Source organism: Pelophylax lessonae (genome assembly GCF_965119305.1).
Source record: "Pelophylax lessonae genome assembly, chromosome: 8".
In the NCBI taxonomy this organism is placed as follows: domain Eukaryota; kingdom Metazoa; phylum Chordata; class Amphibia; order Anura; family Ranidae; genus Pelophylax; species Pelophylax lessonae.
This window is the reverse complement of record NC_138775.1, coordinates 76,787,878-76,800,811: the sequence shown is the minus strand read 5'-3', so window position 1 is coordinate 76,800,811 and position 12,934 is coordinate 76,787,878. Positions and strand designations below refer to the sequence as shown.

Sequence of the window (12,934 nt, the reverse complement as noted above, 5' to 3'; positions counted from 1 at the left end):
ATACTAAATCTAATACAAAGTCTAATACCCCATATGTGACGAATATGAAGAGGCGGCGACTGTCGGAGGACTCAGAGAAAGGAATTTTACAGGTAAGATTTTACAAAAATTCCGTTATTTTTCTTTATTTTTATCTACACTTTTTCTTGACAACACCAACTGTGGCAGGGAGCTACACATCCTTACTACTCTAACAGTAAAGAACCCTTTTTGTGGTTTAACGCTGAACTGCTTCTCGCCCAACTTTATTGTGTGCCCACTTTTCTTAAGAAACCTTAGATTAAATAGTTTCTTCCAAATGCTAGGGTCACCATTTAAAGATTTGAATATTACGGTCATAGCCCCTCTTAATTGTCTCTTCCCGTGACAATAAGTTTAATGTTTGTAGTCATTCCTCATAACTGAGATCCTCCAGCCCCCTTATTAGCTTTGTTGCCCTTCTCTAGACTCTCTCCATTTCAAGCCCATCCTTCCTGGGGAGTGGTGACTAGAACTGGACTGCATACTCAAGATGTAGCTGAACCAGAGTTTTGTAAAGTTATAGTTTTATATATTAAGTAAATACCCATTTTAATGCATGCTAGTAGTCAATCCTTGCTTCCCCCAGAGCCTCCCCCGTTTTTGTTGTTGCGGGAGCTGGAGCGGGTTTATGGATGCACAGCGTCTTTGTTTAGATCCATGCACCTGCCTCCAGCCACTTGTCAGATTTTGACATGCGACTTTGTCCATGCCGCCTCTGCGTTCACTTCTAGGGGCTGCTTGCGTGCAGCTCCAAGATGGTTTCACATGCATTAGACAGCGGCTCACCTTAGAGGACAGGTCTCAGCGCCCATCTAAATGGACCCTTAATGAATTACACGCCCAATTCCTGGCAAAGAACGTGAGTAGTTCCCTCAGAGAATGATTACATGACTCCACACCGTTGCACCCCATTCAACGCTCCCAACTATTGCTGAGAAGAAGTAATGAAACAAACTCTGAGGGATGGCATATGAATGAAAAAAAATAAGTATAAAGTAAAGATTACATAGATTTTCAAGTGTGCAGGCATAAACTTCTTTTATTGTGCAATTTTATATAAAAAAGATACATTGCCTGCTACTGGGGTCGGTTTCTAAGAACTGGTCCTCAAGACTAAATGAGATGCTCCTAGACAATGTCCCCCCATAATTACAAAGGCGACAGAGAATCTTACACACTACTTTTCTGAGAACTCTATGGAGGGGATCGGTGATGGTGTCCTCTGGGAAAGCCATAAGGTGGTGGTGCGCGGGGTACTTATCGCACTGGAACCCTTTACTTGCAGGGTGAGAGCGGACCTGAATATTGGCGGCGTCAGAGTGGGCTCAGTGGAGCACAAGCTCTCCGCATATGCGGACGATATTCTGTTCCATGTTACGAACCCCTTAGTTTTGCTGCCAAGCCTGATGGAGGAACTTCGGGCCTTTAGCCGGGTATCTAACTTCAAGATAAACTATGCGAAGTGAGAGAATTTGGCAATCACCATACCACCTGACCTATCACAGTCCCTACGTGGATCTTTCCCCCTAGATTTTTGAAGATACCGCCAGCTCCATAACTTTTTTCTCACACCAAAGCAATCCCTCCAAGCCAGGTCTACTTTAACAGCATTTGAATGCATGTGGGCGTCTACAGAACCCACACCACATATGATTTCAGCTTTGTATCAGTTGCTGCTCTCTACCACACCACACCGCAAGCAGGGCTACATCAGGGAGTGGGAACCAGACCTACAGTATGAGTTTACAGAGGAGCAGGTGTCTCTCCTATATCAACTGACCCATAAAAGCTCTCTGGAGACTAAAACACAAGAAAATAATTATAAGCCACTGACTAGATGGTACAGGGTACCGGCGAATCTGGCCCGGGTGTACCCCTCGGCCTCTGATCTTTGCTGGCGATGGTGTGGCCAACAGGGCTCTATGCTGCATGTATGGTGGGAATGCTCCTTGATTAAACTCTTTTGGATAGAAATTAGGGCTATCACACAAGATATTCTAGAGATTGACCTTCCATTGTTGCTGGCTCACTTCTTGCTCCATGTCCCTACGATCCCATAACAAAATATAAAAGCAGCGCCCTTCCTCACTTGCTTAATGCGGCTATGCGTCTTATATCGATATAGTGGAATAGTGCGCAAGTGCCTATGTGCAGGGAATGGGTCCGAAGGGTGACGGCAATCATGGAAACTGAGGAGTGGAAAGCCACTTGTAAAGGCAGACGTGACCGCTTTGATTTCAATCTGGGCACCATTGAAGCAGTATGTTGCAGAGACACACTCAGTTACCTCCCAGTTTAGATATCGCACTGCTTGCGCTCGCAGACCCCTTATTTGCACCACTTGTCCAGACGAACCATGGAACCTAACTCAGCTTTATTTTATTTTTCTTTCTTTTTGGGCATTGTGTGTCTAGTTGCTGAGGGAGCCTTTGGACTCGCCTGGCACAGACACGCACGATGGGAATCATCTTTGAACCACATTGGATATTGATTGTTGTTGTGTATGCTGAAATTAGTCACCCCGTTCTCCACATCCTTTCTTTGTGGGTATAGGAAATGTTTACCCAACTTGCCTTACGTGGAGGGTGGTTTATCAATACCCATGCTCCCGATACCTGGCGTGGTTAGACCCGCGCCTCACTGGGGCAGCCCCTTCATGGCGACTTTGTGGGCACATTTAATGGCCAGTCACCGTGGATGGGGAACCCGGGCTCCCCTGACACATTTACAATTAAGCGGGGGATCGGCATTGTGTGTCCTCATCTTGTCACGATCTTCTCACAAAAGTAACCTGGAGCTTTATTTTTCTCAGCATACTGAATAATAGATGGACTGTGATGCTGTTTGAATATTTGTGGTTCACAATATTGTGGTGCCATTTTATTTTCACATGCTTGTTCAATTTTTGTTTTTATTTCCGAATATAATAAAGATTGTGAAAAAAAAAAAAGATACATTGGATCTGCTTGTACCTGTATGTAGCAGAATTTCCAGCATTGGTGCTGGGGATGGGTCTGCCAGGGTTACCGCTAACACCAACAGCACATTTAAGCTTGTTGCCCAAGTGTGAGAACTGAGACAATGAACAGTCCGGCATCTTTGGTTTTTTTGTTTATTTGATATGGGGATGGGAGAAGGGAATAAGTGGGATACTCCTCTGGCTCAACTAGTTATAAAAATGGGACACTTGAGAAAAAATGCCTTCTAGCGCTGACTTGGCGCCGGCTGAATGCCGACCAACGCTTACTGGTGCTTGTGAACACTGACTTGCTTTCACTGAACAGAAACTGATGTCTGACACTTCTGTTAGCTCAAAAGTCCTTGGCACTGCTTCCTTCAGTCCTCCCTGACTGAGGTAGCCACTTGTAGTTACTGCTGCAACTCTCAACATTTTAACACTTCAGGGCCCAACCGCTGGCGCCCCCTTTACTCTTCAGGGCATACACTGGCACCCCATTTGCTACACTTCCACACAGGCTAGCTAGCTCCTGGATCCCTCTGACCGTCCCCGGAGTGGTCCCCTCTCCTAAGCAGACCCCAGGGGTAGTTTGCAGTACTCACGACTCAGAATGCTTTCCTGAAACTCTTTCCCAACAGCTCCGCTGGTCCTCGGCACCCTTGATCCTTCTCTGCAGCTCAGCTCAGCCCGGGACACCCGATTCTTCTGACAGGAGGAGAGACAGCCGTCACCTCCCTCCCGGGACTCTGCTTCCCGCCAAAGACAATCTAACATGCGCGCCCGGCAGACTTATACCCCTTCCCAGAATGCTCTGCGGCAGAATCTGCACTTCCAGGATGGATACAAGCCCTGGGGTGCTATTGGCCAGGTTTCTATCACTTCCCAATGAGAGCCCTCATTGGGATACAGTGGGGAGACTCCCCAGCACAACAGGCACACCTGGGAGCACATGTAAGCCTAGCTGAATCATATGGCCCTACACTATAATTTTGCCTTACCTACATTGGAGGGTGCTACATGTATATACAGTATATTTTTTATTCACTGTGATACAATAAAACGGGAATTCAGTAAAGCCCTATGAACACATATCTGGCAATATGGCTCTTTAAAATGGCCTGCATCAGATTACAATCTCTGCCGCCAGTTTTGGTAGCTTTAGCAACACAAGTGGCAGATTCGGGTAGTTCTTAATAGCACTACTTTTGCACCAAATTTAAGAATGAATGAAATCAGTGAAATTTAAGATAATTAAGACCCACTGTAACCTGGTGTACACTGCCTTTTGTGTAGCAGGGTGGCATGTTTGCCACTGCCACCACCATACCCACTTGTCACCATTGTTAAGGAGGCTGTGAGCTCCACAGCTGACAGCCTCCTAGCAACCAATGACACTGACAGTAGGCGGGGCCTGATGGGGACGCTGGGGAGAACGCTTTCTCCTTGTGATTGACAGCAGGTAGTGGGTGAGTTCTATAGCCAATAGCAGGTTGACTGTTGGCTAGGGATCTGCTCACTGCCTGCTGTCAATCACAGAAGAAGCAAGCCTGATGGGTAACTGCTATCTGGATTCCCTATCAAACTGCATTCACCCAGCTTTAACAATCCTCAGCTGCTGCGCTGTCTGTGTGAGATTTGCAGCGGCTGGCAGGAGCTCCTCTGCATTGAGCGTGGAGCATCCATATGGAATCTCCAGCTTCAATGCACACCTACACTCACAAATTTGCCACAGTTTTTTTTTTTTTACCGGTTTCTAACAGGTCCATAAAATGTTTCCTGCACTGACATATGTGTGGAGGCGCGATGGAATTCTGTTTTAGAGTGTTATAGAGACTGTTTATGAATTCCTCCGAATATATTGCTGTCTGCACAATTGAAACTATCCCTAGCGGAGAAAACCAACTTGCAAACAAACCTATAATGGCCGCAGGACTCGGGAGTGAGCATGCATGGGTGCCCCCAGGAAAAGCGGCACGGGTGCCCCCAGGAAAAGCGGCTTTCCCTGGGGGCACCTGGTGAAGCAGAGGGGCCTGGAGCGCCAGTGGGGGACCCAAAAGAAGAGGATCTGGGCTGCTCGGAGCAAAACTATTGCACAGAGCAGGTAGGTATAGGCATGTTATTTTTATTTTTAAAAAAAAATGAAGCTTTATAACCACTCTAACTTTACCATATCTTTTTCATTCTAGGAGAAACACAAGCTTGTTTGCCGGAGGAATCCATTCCGAATGTTTGAATATTTACAGCTCAGCCGTGAAGAGGTAATAGTCCAAGCAGTAAAATTATAGTTAGGGTCCTTTCACACGGGGCGGACCGTTTTTTGATCCACCCTGGCACTTTTTTTTTTTTCACGGACACGGATGACACTTGTCATCCGGTCCGTATGTCCGTTTATCATCCCATCCGTTTGCGGATGATAAACGGAGATAATGTATGTCATTGGGATTGCGGATGTCAGCGGATGACACCGCTGACATCCGTTTTTGCGTCCGTTCCGTTTTTTTTAAACGGAAGAAAAATAGGGTTCTGTTCCGTTCCAAAAAATGGAACAGAACTGAAAGGACGCAAATCGGATGTCAGCGGATGGTCATCCGCTGACATCCGCAATCCCATTGACATGCATTATGTCCGTTTTTCATCCGCAAAAAAATGGGATGAAATACGGACCGCCCGTGTGAAAGGACCCTAAGAGAATTTTGAAAGACTTTTTCTGTGCAAGGTGTCTGTCAGGGACCTTTCCTTGTGAGGCCTTCATCTCCCATATTCCTTTGTATAGAATCAAGTGATTTTTCTTTAGATTGTAAGCTCTAACGAGCAGGGCCCTCTATTTCCTCCTGTATTTAATTGTATTGTAACTGTATTGTCTTCCCTCATATTGTAAAGCACTGCGCAAACTGTCGGCGCTATATAAATCCTGTATAATAGTAATAATAATGTACAAATTGAACAGGCTTGTCTATACGCCAGATACAAAAAAAAATTTGTGTAAAATGTGTAAAAAAAAAAAAAAAAAAGTCCCAACATCCAATCTTGATGAAAAATGAAATGTAATAATAAAAAGTTCATAGTGGTCAATCCATATGTATCTTTGCACATTTTATATAGTTTGTATACCCAGTGAGACAACAACTTTATTCTAACTGGAATTCTTTGTTATAGAAGGTCAAAAGTGCAAAAGTCCCTTTGGAAGGGAATCTTCCCCAAGGCTTAATGAATGTAGTGAAATGCCACTTTGCAAAGAACTCCAAATAATTTAAAAACAGCATTTTGCTTGCACATGATTGGATGATAAAAGTTAGAGTTTCACCTCCTTCACTAAGTTCTGGCTAAATTCCCTTTTTGCCACGTTCAGCATGCTGTTATCCAGCTGATCCAATCATTTAGTCAAATGGGACAACCATGAAAAGAAAAAAGACCTATACTGTGAAGCCGTGCCCTGTGCATTTTATTCTCATTCTGGAAACATTGAGGGAGATTTACTAAAACCAGAGCCTTCAGAATCGAGTGCAGCTGTGCATGGTAACCAATGCTTCTAACTTCAGCTTGTTCAATTGCACGTTGATGACAAAAACATGGAAGCTGTTTGGTTTCTATGTAGAGCTGCACCAGATTTTGCACTTTCTAGTTTTAGTAAATGTCCCCCATTACATTAATGTCCTCTTGCTTTTTACCTTTTTAAGGCTTTGTTCACCATCAGCTGGAGGGTTGTTGTCTCACTGTGTACACACAAAATTATTTTGAGCCCTGGTTCACACTGGATAAGGCTTTGAAATCGTGCGACTTCACTTGAAATTGCATGCTTTAAAATTTGCATGTCAGTTGGACTTCAGGTGCGCCTTGGCTGACATCTGTGCGCCTTCATGCATAGATGTCTACGCAAGTCTCACCCTGAAATCTGCAAAACTAGTACAGGAACTACTTTTTCAAATTGATGCAGCACCTCAAAGTTGGCGTTGCACTGATTTAAATAGTTCAATTGCCGACAATAGGGTGCGACTTATGCGATGTGACCTGTCAGATCGCATGACAAGTTGCACTGTTGTGAGCAAGGACTGAAAGATACATGAAAATTTGTTACTTTGAACTTTTAATCACCACATTTTGTTTTTCACCGTTCTTGGATGTTGGGACTTTTATTCACCTTTTTTGAATGTGTATATTTATATTTGGATCTACAGCCGCGGTCAAAGGTTTTGAGAATGACACAAATATTAATTTTTATAAAGTCTGCTGCCTCAGTATTTATGATGGCAATTTGCATATACTCCAGAATGTAATGAAGAGTGATCAGATGAATTGCAATTAATTGCAAAGTCCTTCTTTGCCGTGAAAATTAACTTCAAGGAGTTGTAAAGTCAGAAGGTTTTTTATCTTAGTGCATTCTATGCATTAAAATAAAAAGCCTTCTGTGTGTAGCAGCCCCCCTCCAACATTCCCTAATACTTACCTGAGCCCCATCTCTGTCCAGCGATGTCCACGAGTCCCTCGGCCAATTGGGACTCTCCCTCCTGATTGGCTGAGACATTGGCTCCCACGGCTGTCAGTTAAAGTCAGTTAACCATCAGGAGAGAGAGGGGGCGGGGCTGAACCGAAGCTCCATGTCTGAATGGACACACAGCTGCAGCTCGGGTCGGTTGCCCCCATAGCAAGCTGCTTGCTGTGGCGGCACTCGACAGTAGGGAGGGGCCAGGAGCAGCGCAGAGGGACCGGGAAGGTGAATCCAGGCTGCCCTGTGCAAAACCAACTGCACAGAGGAGGTAAGTATAACATGTTTTTTTTTTTTTTTTTTAAATGACAGACTTTGCAATCACTTTAATCCCATAAATAAAAAAAACATTTCCACTGCATTTGCAAAGAAGGCTTTAGGGTGCCCAAGAAAGTCAAGCAAACCCCAGGACTGCCTCCTAAAGTTGAGTAAGCTGCAGGATCAGTGCACCACCAGTACAAAGCTTGCTCAGGAATGGCAGCAGGCAGGTGTGAGTGCATCTGCATGTACAGTGAGGCGAAGACTTCTGGAGGATTGCCTGGTGTCAAGAAGGACAGCAAAGAAGCCTCTTCTCTCCAGGAAAAAACATCAGGGTAAGACTGATATTCTGCAAAAGGTACAGCGATTGGACTGCTGAGGACTGGGGTAAAGTCATTTTCTCTGATAAATCCCCTTTCCGATTGTTTGGGGCATCCGGAAAAAAATCTGTCTGGAGAAGAAAATTAGAGAGCTACCATCAGTCCTGTGTCTTGCCAACAGTAAAGCATCCTGCGACCATTCATGTGTGGGGTTGCTTCTCAGCCAAGGGAGTGGGCTCACTCCCAATTTTGAACACAGCCATGAATAAAGAATGGTACAAAAACATCTCCCAACCATTCAAGAACAGTTTGGTGATGAACAATGCCAGCATGATGGAGCACCTTGCCATAAGGCAAAAAAGATAACCTAAGTGGCTTGGAGAACAAAACATTAACATTTTGGGCCCATGGTCAGGAAACCTCCCATTGAGAACTTGTGGCCAATCCTCAAGAGGCAGGTGAACATAAAAAAACCCACAAATTCTGACAAACTCCAAGCATTGATTACGCAAGAATGGGCTGCCATCAGTCAGGATATGGCCCAGAAGTTGATTGACAGCATGCCAAGGCAGATTGCAGAGGTCTTGAAAAAGAAGGGTCATCACTGCAAATATTGATGTTTTGCATAAACCTAATGCAATTGTCAATGAAAGCCCTTGACACTTATGAAATGCTTGTAATTATACTTCCGTATACCATAGTAACACACTGAAGCAGCAGACTTTGTGAAAATTCATTTTTGGCCACAGCTGTATGATAGCAATAGCGTTATTCAATTTGTACATTTGTTTTGGCACAAACATAAGTCTGTTGACATAGGCACAAATGAATGTTGTTGGGGGAACCTGTGCTCGTCACCTTGGGGTTTCTGGTCAGAATTAGGCTTAGGGCCTGTTTCAACATTAGAAAAGTTTGGGCTTTAAACAAAAATATTCAAATGCTTTAATACAGACATAACCTAGAAATGTTTTATTTCTTCTGTCCTTAGGCTTTCTTTTTGGTGTATGCCTTGGGCTGTCTGTCAGTCTCTTATAAAAAGGTAACTACTATTTTTTATTTTTTTTATTATTATTATATATATTATTATTTTTCTGTTCCTCTTATTACCATGTGATGGTTAAATTGATTCTAAGGCCCCTTTCACACTGACTTTTTCAAGGTCTTTTAAGTTAAAAAAAAAAAGTGCCTGAAAAGCTCAAAAATGCTTCCCTTTAAAATCAATGAATGCTTTCACACTGGGGCGGTGCGTTTGCAGTGCAGTGAAACAAATCCTGTTTGCAGCATCTTTGAAGCATGTTTTTGGCAGCTATAAAAACACCAAAAATGCTCCTCCCCATTGAAATGAATGGGAAGCACCTCCAAAAGCGGCCCACAGCATTTTTGGTACAGCTTTTAAGTCACGTATTCTTTAAAAACCGCACCGCAAATGCCTCAAAAGCGCTGCAAAAGCACTCAGCGATATATATATATAATGTATATGTTATACTTTGTAGTCAAAACAAATAAAGTGTAGCGAAACTCATTTTTAGTAGCACAGGGATATGGCTCCGCTCCACCTGGGCGTTTTTGTGGCAGGCATTTATATGGCATTTTTGGAGGCAGGCATCACTTTTTTTGGATTTAGTGTCTGGGGGGTCTAAAAACTGTACCTGTGAAGTTTCAGCTCTGTAGCATGTCCAGAACCAGAAAAAAAGATCATTTATCTTAGGATTTTTAGTAGCACAGGGATATGGCTCCGCTCCACCTGGGCGTTTTTGTTGCAGACATTTATCGGGCATTTTTTGGCGTCTTTGGAGGCAGGCATGACTTTTTTTGGATTTAGTGTCTGCCCGATAAACGCCTGCAACAAAAAGGCCCAGGTGGAGCTGAGCCCCATCCCTGTGCTACTAAAAATTCTAAGAAAAATTATCTTTTTTTCTGGTTCTGGACATGCTACAGAGCTGAAACTTCACAGGACACTTTTTAGACCCCCCCCAGACACTAAATCCAAAGAAATCTTAATTTTTTTTTTTTTCAATAATTTTTTCAATAATTGGCTCTCTATCAAAAACGACAATTTTTAAGAACTTTTTTTGGTGTGATTGAGCATGACCCAGAACCATCATATTCTGATTGGCCAAATACAAAGTCGTCTATCATACAAGTCGCGCTGAATTTGCGCAAAGTCGCGCTAACAAGTCGCCCCTTATGAGGCGACTTTCTGGTCGCGCCAGTGTGAATGGGGTCTAAATAAAAATGTGCAACCAAAAATACAAATTTTTAAGTGTTCAAAAAACATGATAGTAACAGTCCAACATCCTAGTGTGTCTTCTGACAGCAGTGCAAGAATAGATCACTCTTAAAACTTCAGTGCATCCACAATCCCACTAAAACGCCAAAGCCCTCGATCAAGTGACAATGCAATTTGCTCACCTCAATAGTTTGACCTCTTACCATAAAACAGTGCTTTTTTACCCTCTCCTAGTGCTGATGCATGGGAATGATCAGGTCCCTTGTTGACACATGTGACACAAGCACACATAAAATATGTCAAAGAGAGGGGAACTTATAGTGCTCACTGTATTTTATTATTATAAAAGCAATCAATATAAAAACACCAGATTTAAATGTCAAGAACATGTATATTCCAATCTTCCACAGTAAACAGCAGCCGCTCCCATGTACCGGTCTCTCACCGCTCATCATTCCCAGGATGGCAGTGTGATGATGTCATGGTGTGTCACTTTAGGAAACTGCTTTCATAGACACAGACAGCGGAAACTGGCCTCACCCTCCGCTCCCTTGTCACAGGATTTGACAGACAGCCAATGGCTCCTGCTGCCTCAGCAAAGCCTGTGAGAGCAGAGAGAGAAGACAAAGCTGCTGCAGATAAGTATAAGGGGGATGAGGGAGCAATAACGATACCTAAACATTTTTTACCTTAATGCAGTAAATGCATTAAAAAAAAAAAAAAACATTAAAGCTTCCTTTTTTTTAAAAAAGAAAATGACAAATACGGTATACTTACCTGCTTTGCTCAATAGTTTTGTGCAGAGCAGCCCCAATCCTCTTCTTTTGGGATTCCCCCGCCGGCGCTCCAGGCTCCTCCTCTTGTACAATTCCCCCCCACGGAAAGCTGCTTTCCATGGGGTCACGTGTGTGCTCGCTCCCGAGCCACCCTGTGTGTGCCTATTAACACAAAGCAAGCGGCTTTGGAACCACCCCAGCTCACTCGGAACAGCATTTAATTGACAGCCCACTGTTATCAATCTGCCCAGGGAGGAGGGAGAATGCACATCACTGGATCAGATTGGGCTCAGGTAATTATAAGGGGGGGGGGATTTTGCAGCACAGAAGGCTTTTCACCCCAAAGAGTTTGTTATCCTTAAAAAAAAAAACAAAATATCCTGCTACCTCAAAGCTTATGCTGTGTAATTTGTAGTTTGATATCCCTAGTCTGGGCATGTGTGCATTTTGTGTGTACAATGTGTGTGTGCCGGGTATTTTGATTGCTGACCTGTTAAAGTAATTGGCCTATAAAGTGCATATAATATAATTATTGCAGACCATCAATCCTTTTTAGGAACCTTTAACAATACAGAAACTCTGGGAGGCTTTCTGTGCAGCACAGCGGAACTTCCAGACAAGTTATATGGCATATCACCACTTCCGAAGCAAAGGCTGGGTGCCAAAAGTGGGACTGAAATATGGGACAGACCTATGTGAGTAATTACGGACATTAATTGCCAAGTCTACCCAAAACTAATATTTCAGTTTTGGCAGTTACTGACAATTGTTATACATGTATCGCAAACAAAAACCTTATTTCTCTTTCGTTCATTGATGGACACCGCTCCTGATCTTCATAACCATTGGGTTATACTGCCCCTACTAAGTAGGACACTAGGCAGAAAAAGAATCTGCCTATGGGCAGTCCCAGGGGGTATACTCCCTCTCCCTGCTATAGGTTTTTTTTCTGCCTAGTCAGGAGTAAGGACCTGGTTCCATGCTGGGATCTCTGGTTCTGGCAACATTTTTTCTTTTTAGAAAGAAATTTTTTTCTCCTGGATTTTTCCCTTTGAGATCTACAATCAACTGCCAGACGGGGCGATGGGCTGGATAATCTAGATCCAGTGGTCTCCCCAGTCTGGCCAGCGAGCACGCGCAGACCTCAGCTCTGCACTAGGTCGGCCACGACACAGCCCCACTGGGCGGGGGCTGGCCAGCGAGTTCAACGCCTCGCAAGGTCGCATATGACCAGATCTCAGCCCAAATTGCAGCGTTCCTCCTGGCCGACAGCCCCCCATTTCGATGTGGGCCCCTCCTTGGGACGGTCAGACCCCCGGATTCCCCACCTTCCTGTCAGGCACCCCCTTTCATCTGTACCCCATCCTACTCCCCCTCCACTTATGTTGGGGCTGTTTGGGTGGTCTTGTCCATCTCCCGGGGTGAGGGTAGGGCGCTATACTGGCGATGTGGGCTGGGGGGCTGCGCCGCCAGCGACCGGACCATCGGCTGTGCGGGGAGGTTATATTGCTAAAGAGTGGGGATGACCAAAGTGTCCCCTTGGGGTCCCTAAGAGATTTCCCAGGCATTACCCCTATGAGGAGTCCCTTATTAAGTAGTTGACTGTTCCACCAGGCAACCATGATTCTGGTTGAAGGATCCCCCAGCCTTTAAGGATCCAGCTGGCAGGAAGGCGGAGGCTGTGGCCCGCAATATGTACACTCTGAATGGTTCGGCACCGAGGCCGGTATTCACCATTTCCCTGGTGTCGTAAACTCTGACCGAGTGGGCTAAGCTTTTACGTCGTGACCTGGAGGGAGAACAGCTCCCCCCCCGCCTTGCTGAACTGACGGACCAGCTTGTCCAGGGGTTGCAGTTTATCTGGGATGCCTCTTTGGATGGAGCTTC

The 12,934-nt window shown here is 44.6% G+C and overlaps 1 protein-coding gene across 1 annotated transcript in view; it reads left to right on the top strand.

Annotated features, from left to right (window-relative positions):
* Positions 1-12,934, top strand: part of TSEN2 (tRNA splicing endonuclease subunit 2) — an 83,123-nt gene that overhangs the window by 20,665 nt on the left and 49,524 nt on the right. The window contains exons 5-7 of the mRNA XM_082266534.1: positions 5,167-5,238; positions 9,030-9,080; positions 11,604-11,742. Coding sequence (XP_082122660.1) covers positions 5,167-5,238; positions 9,030-9,080; positions 11,604-11,742 — 262 coding nt within the window. The remainder of the gene's footprint in view (positions 1-5,166; positions 5,239-9,029; positions 9,081-11,603; positions 11,743-12,934) is intronic.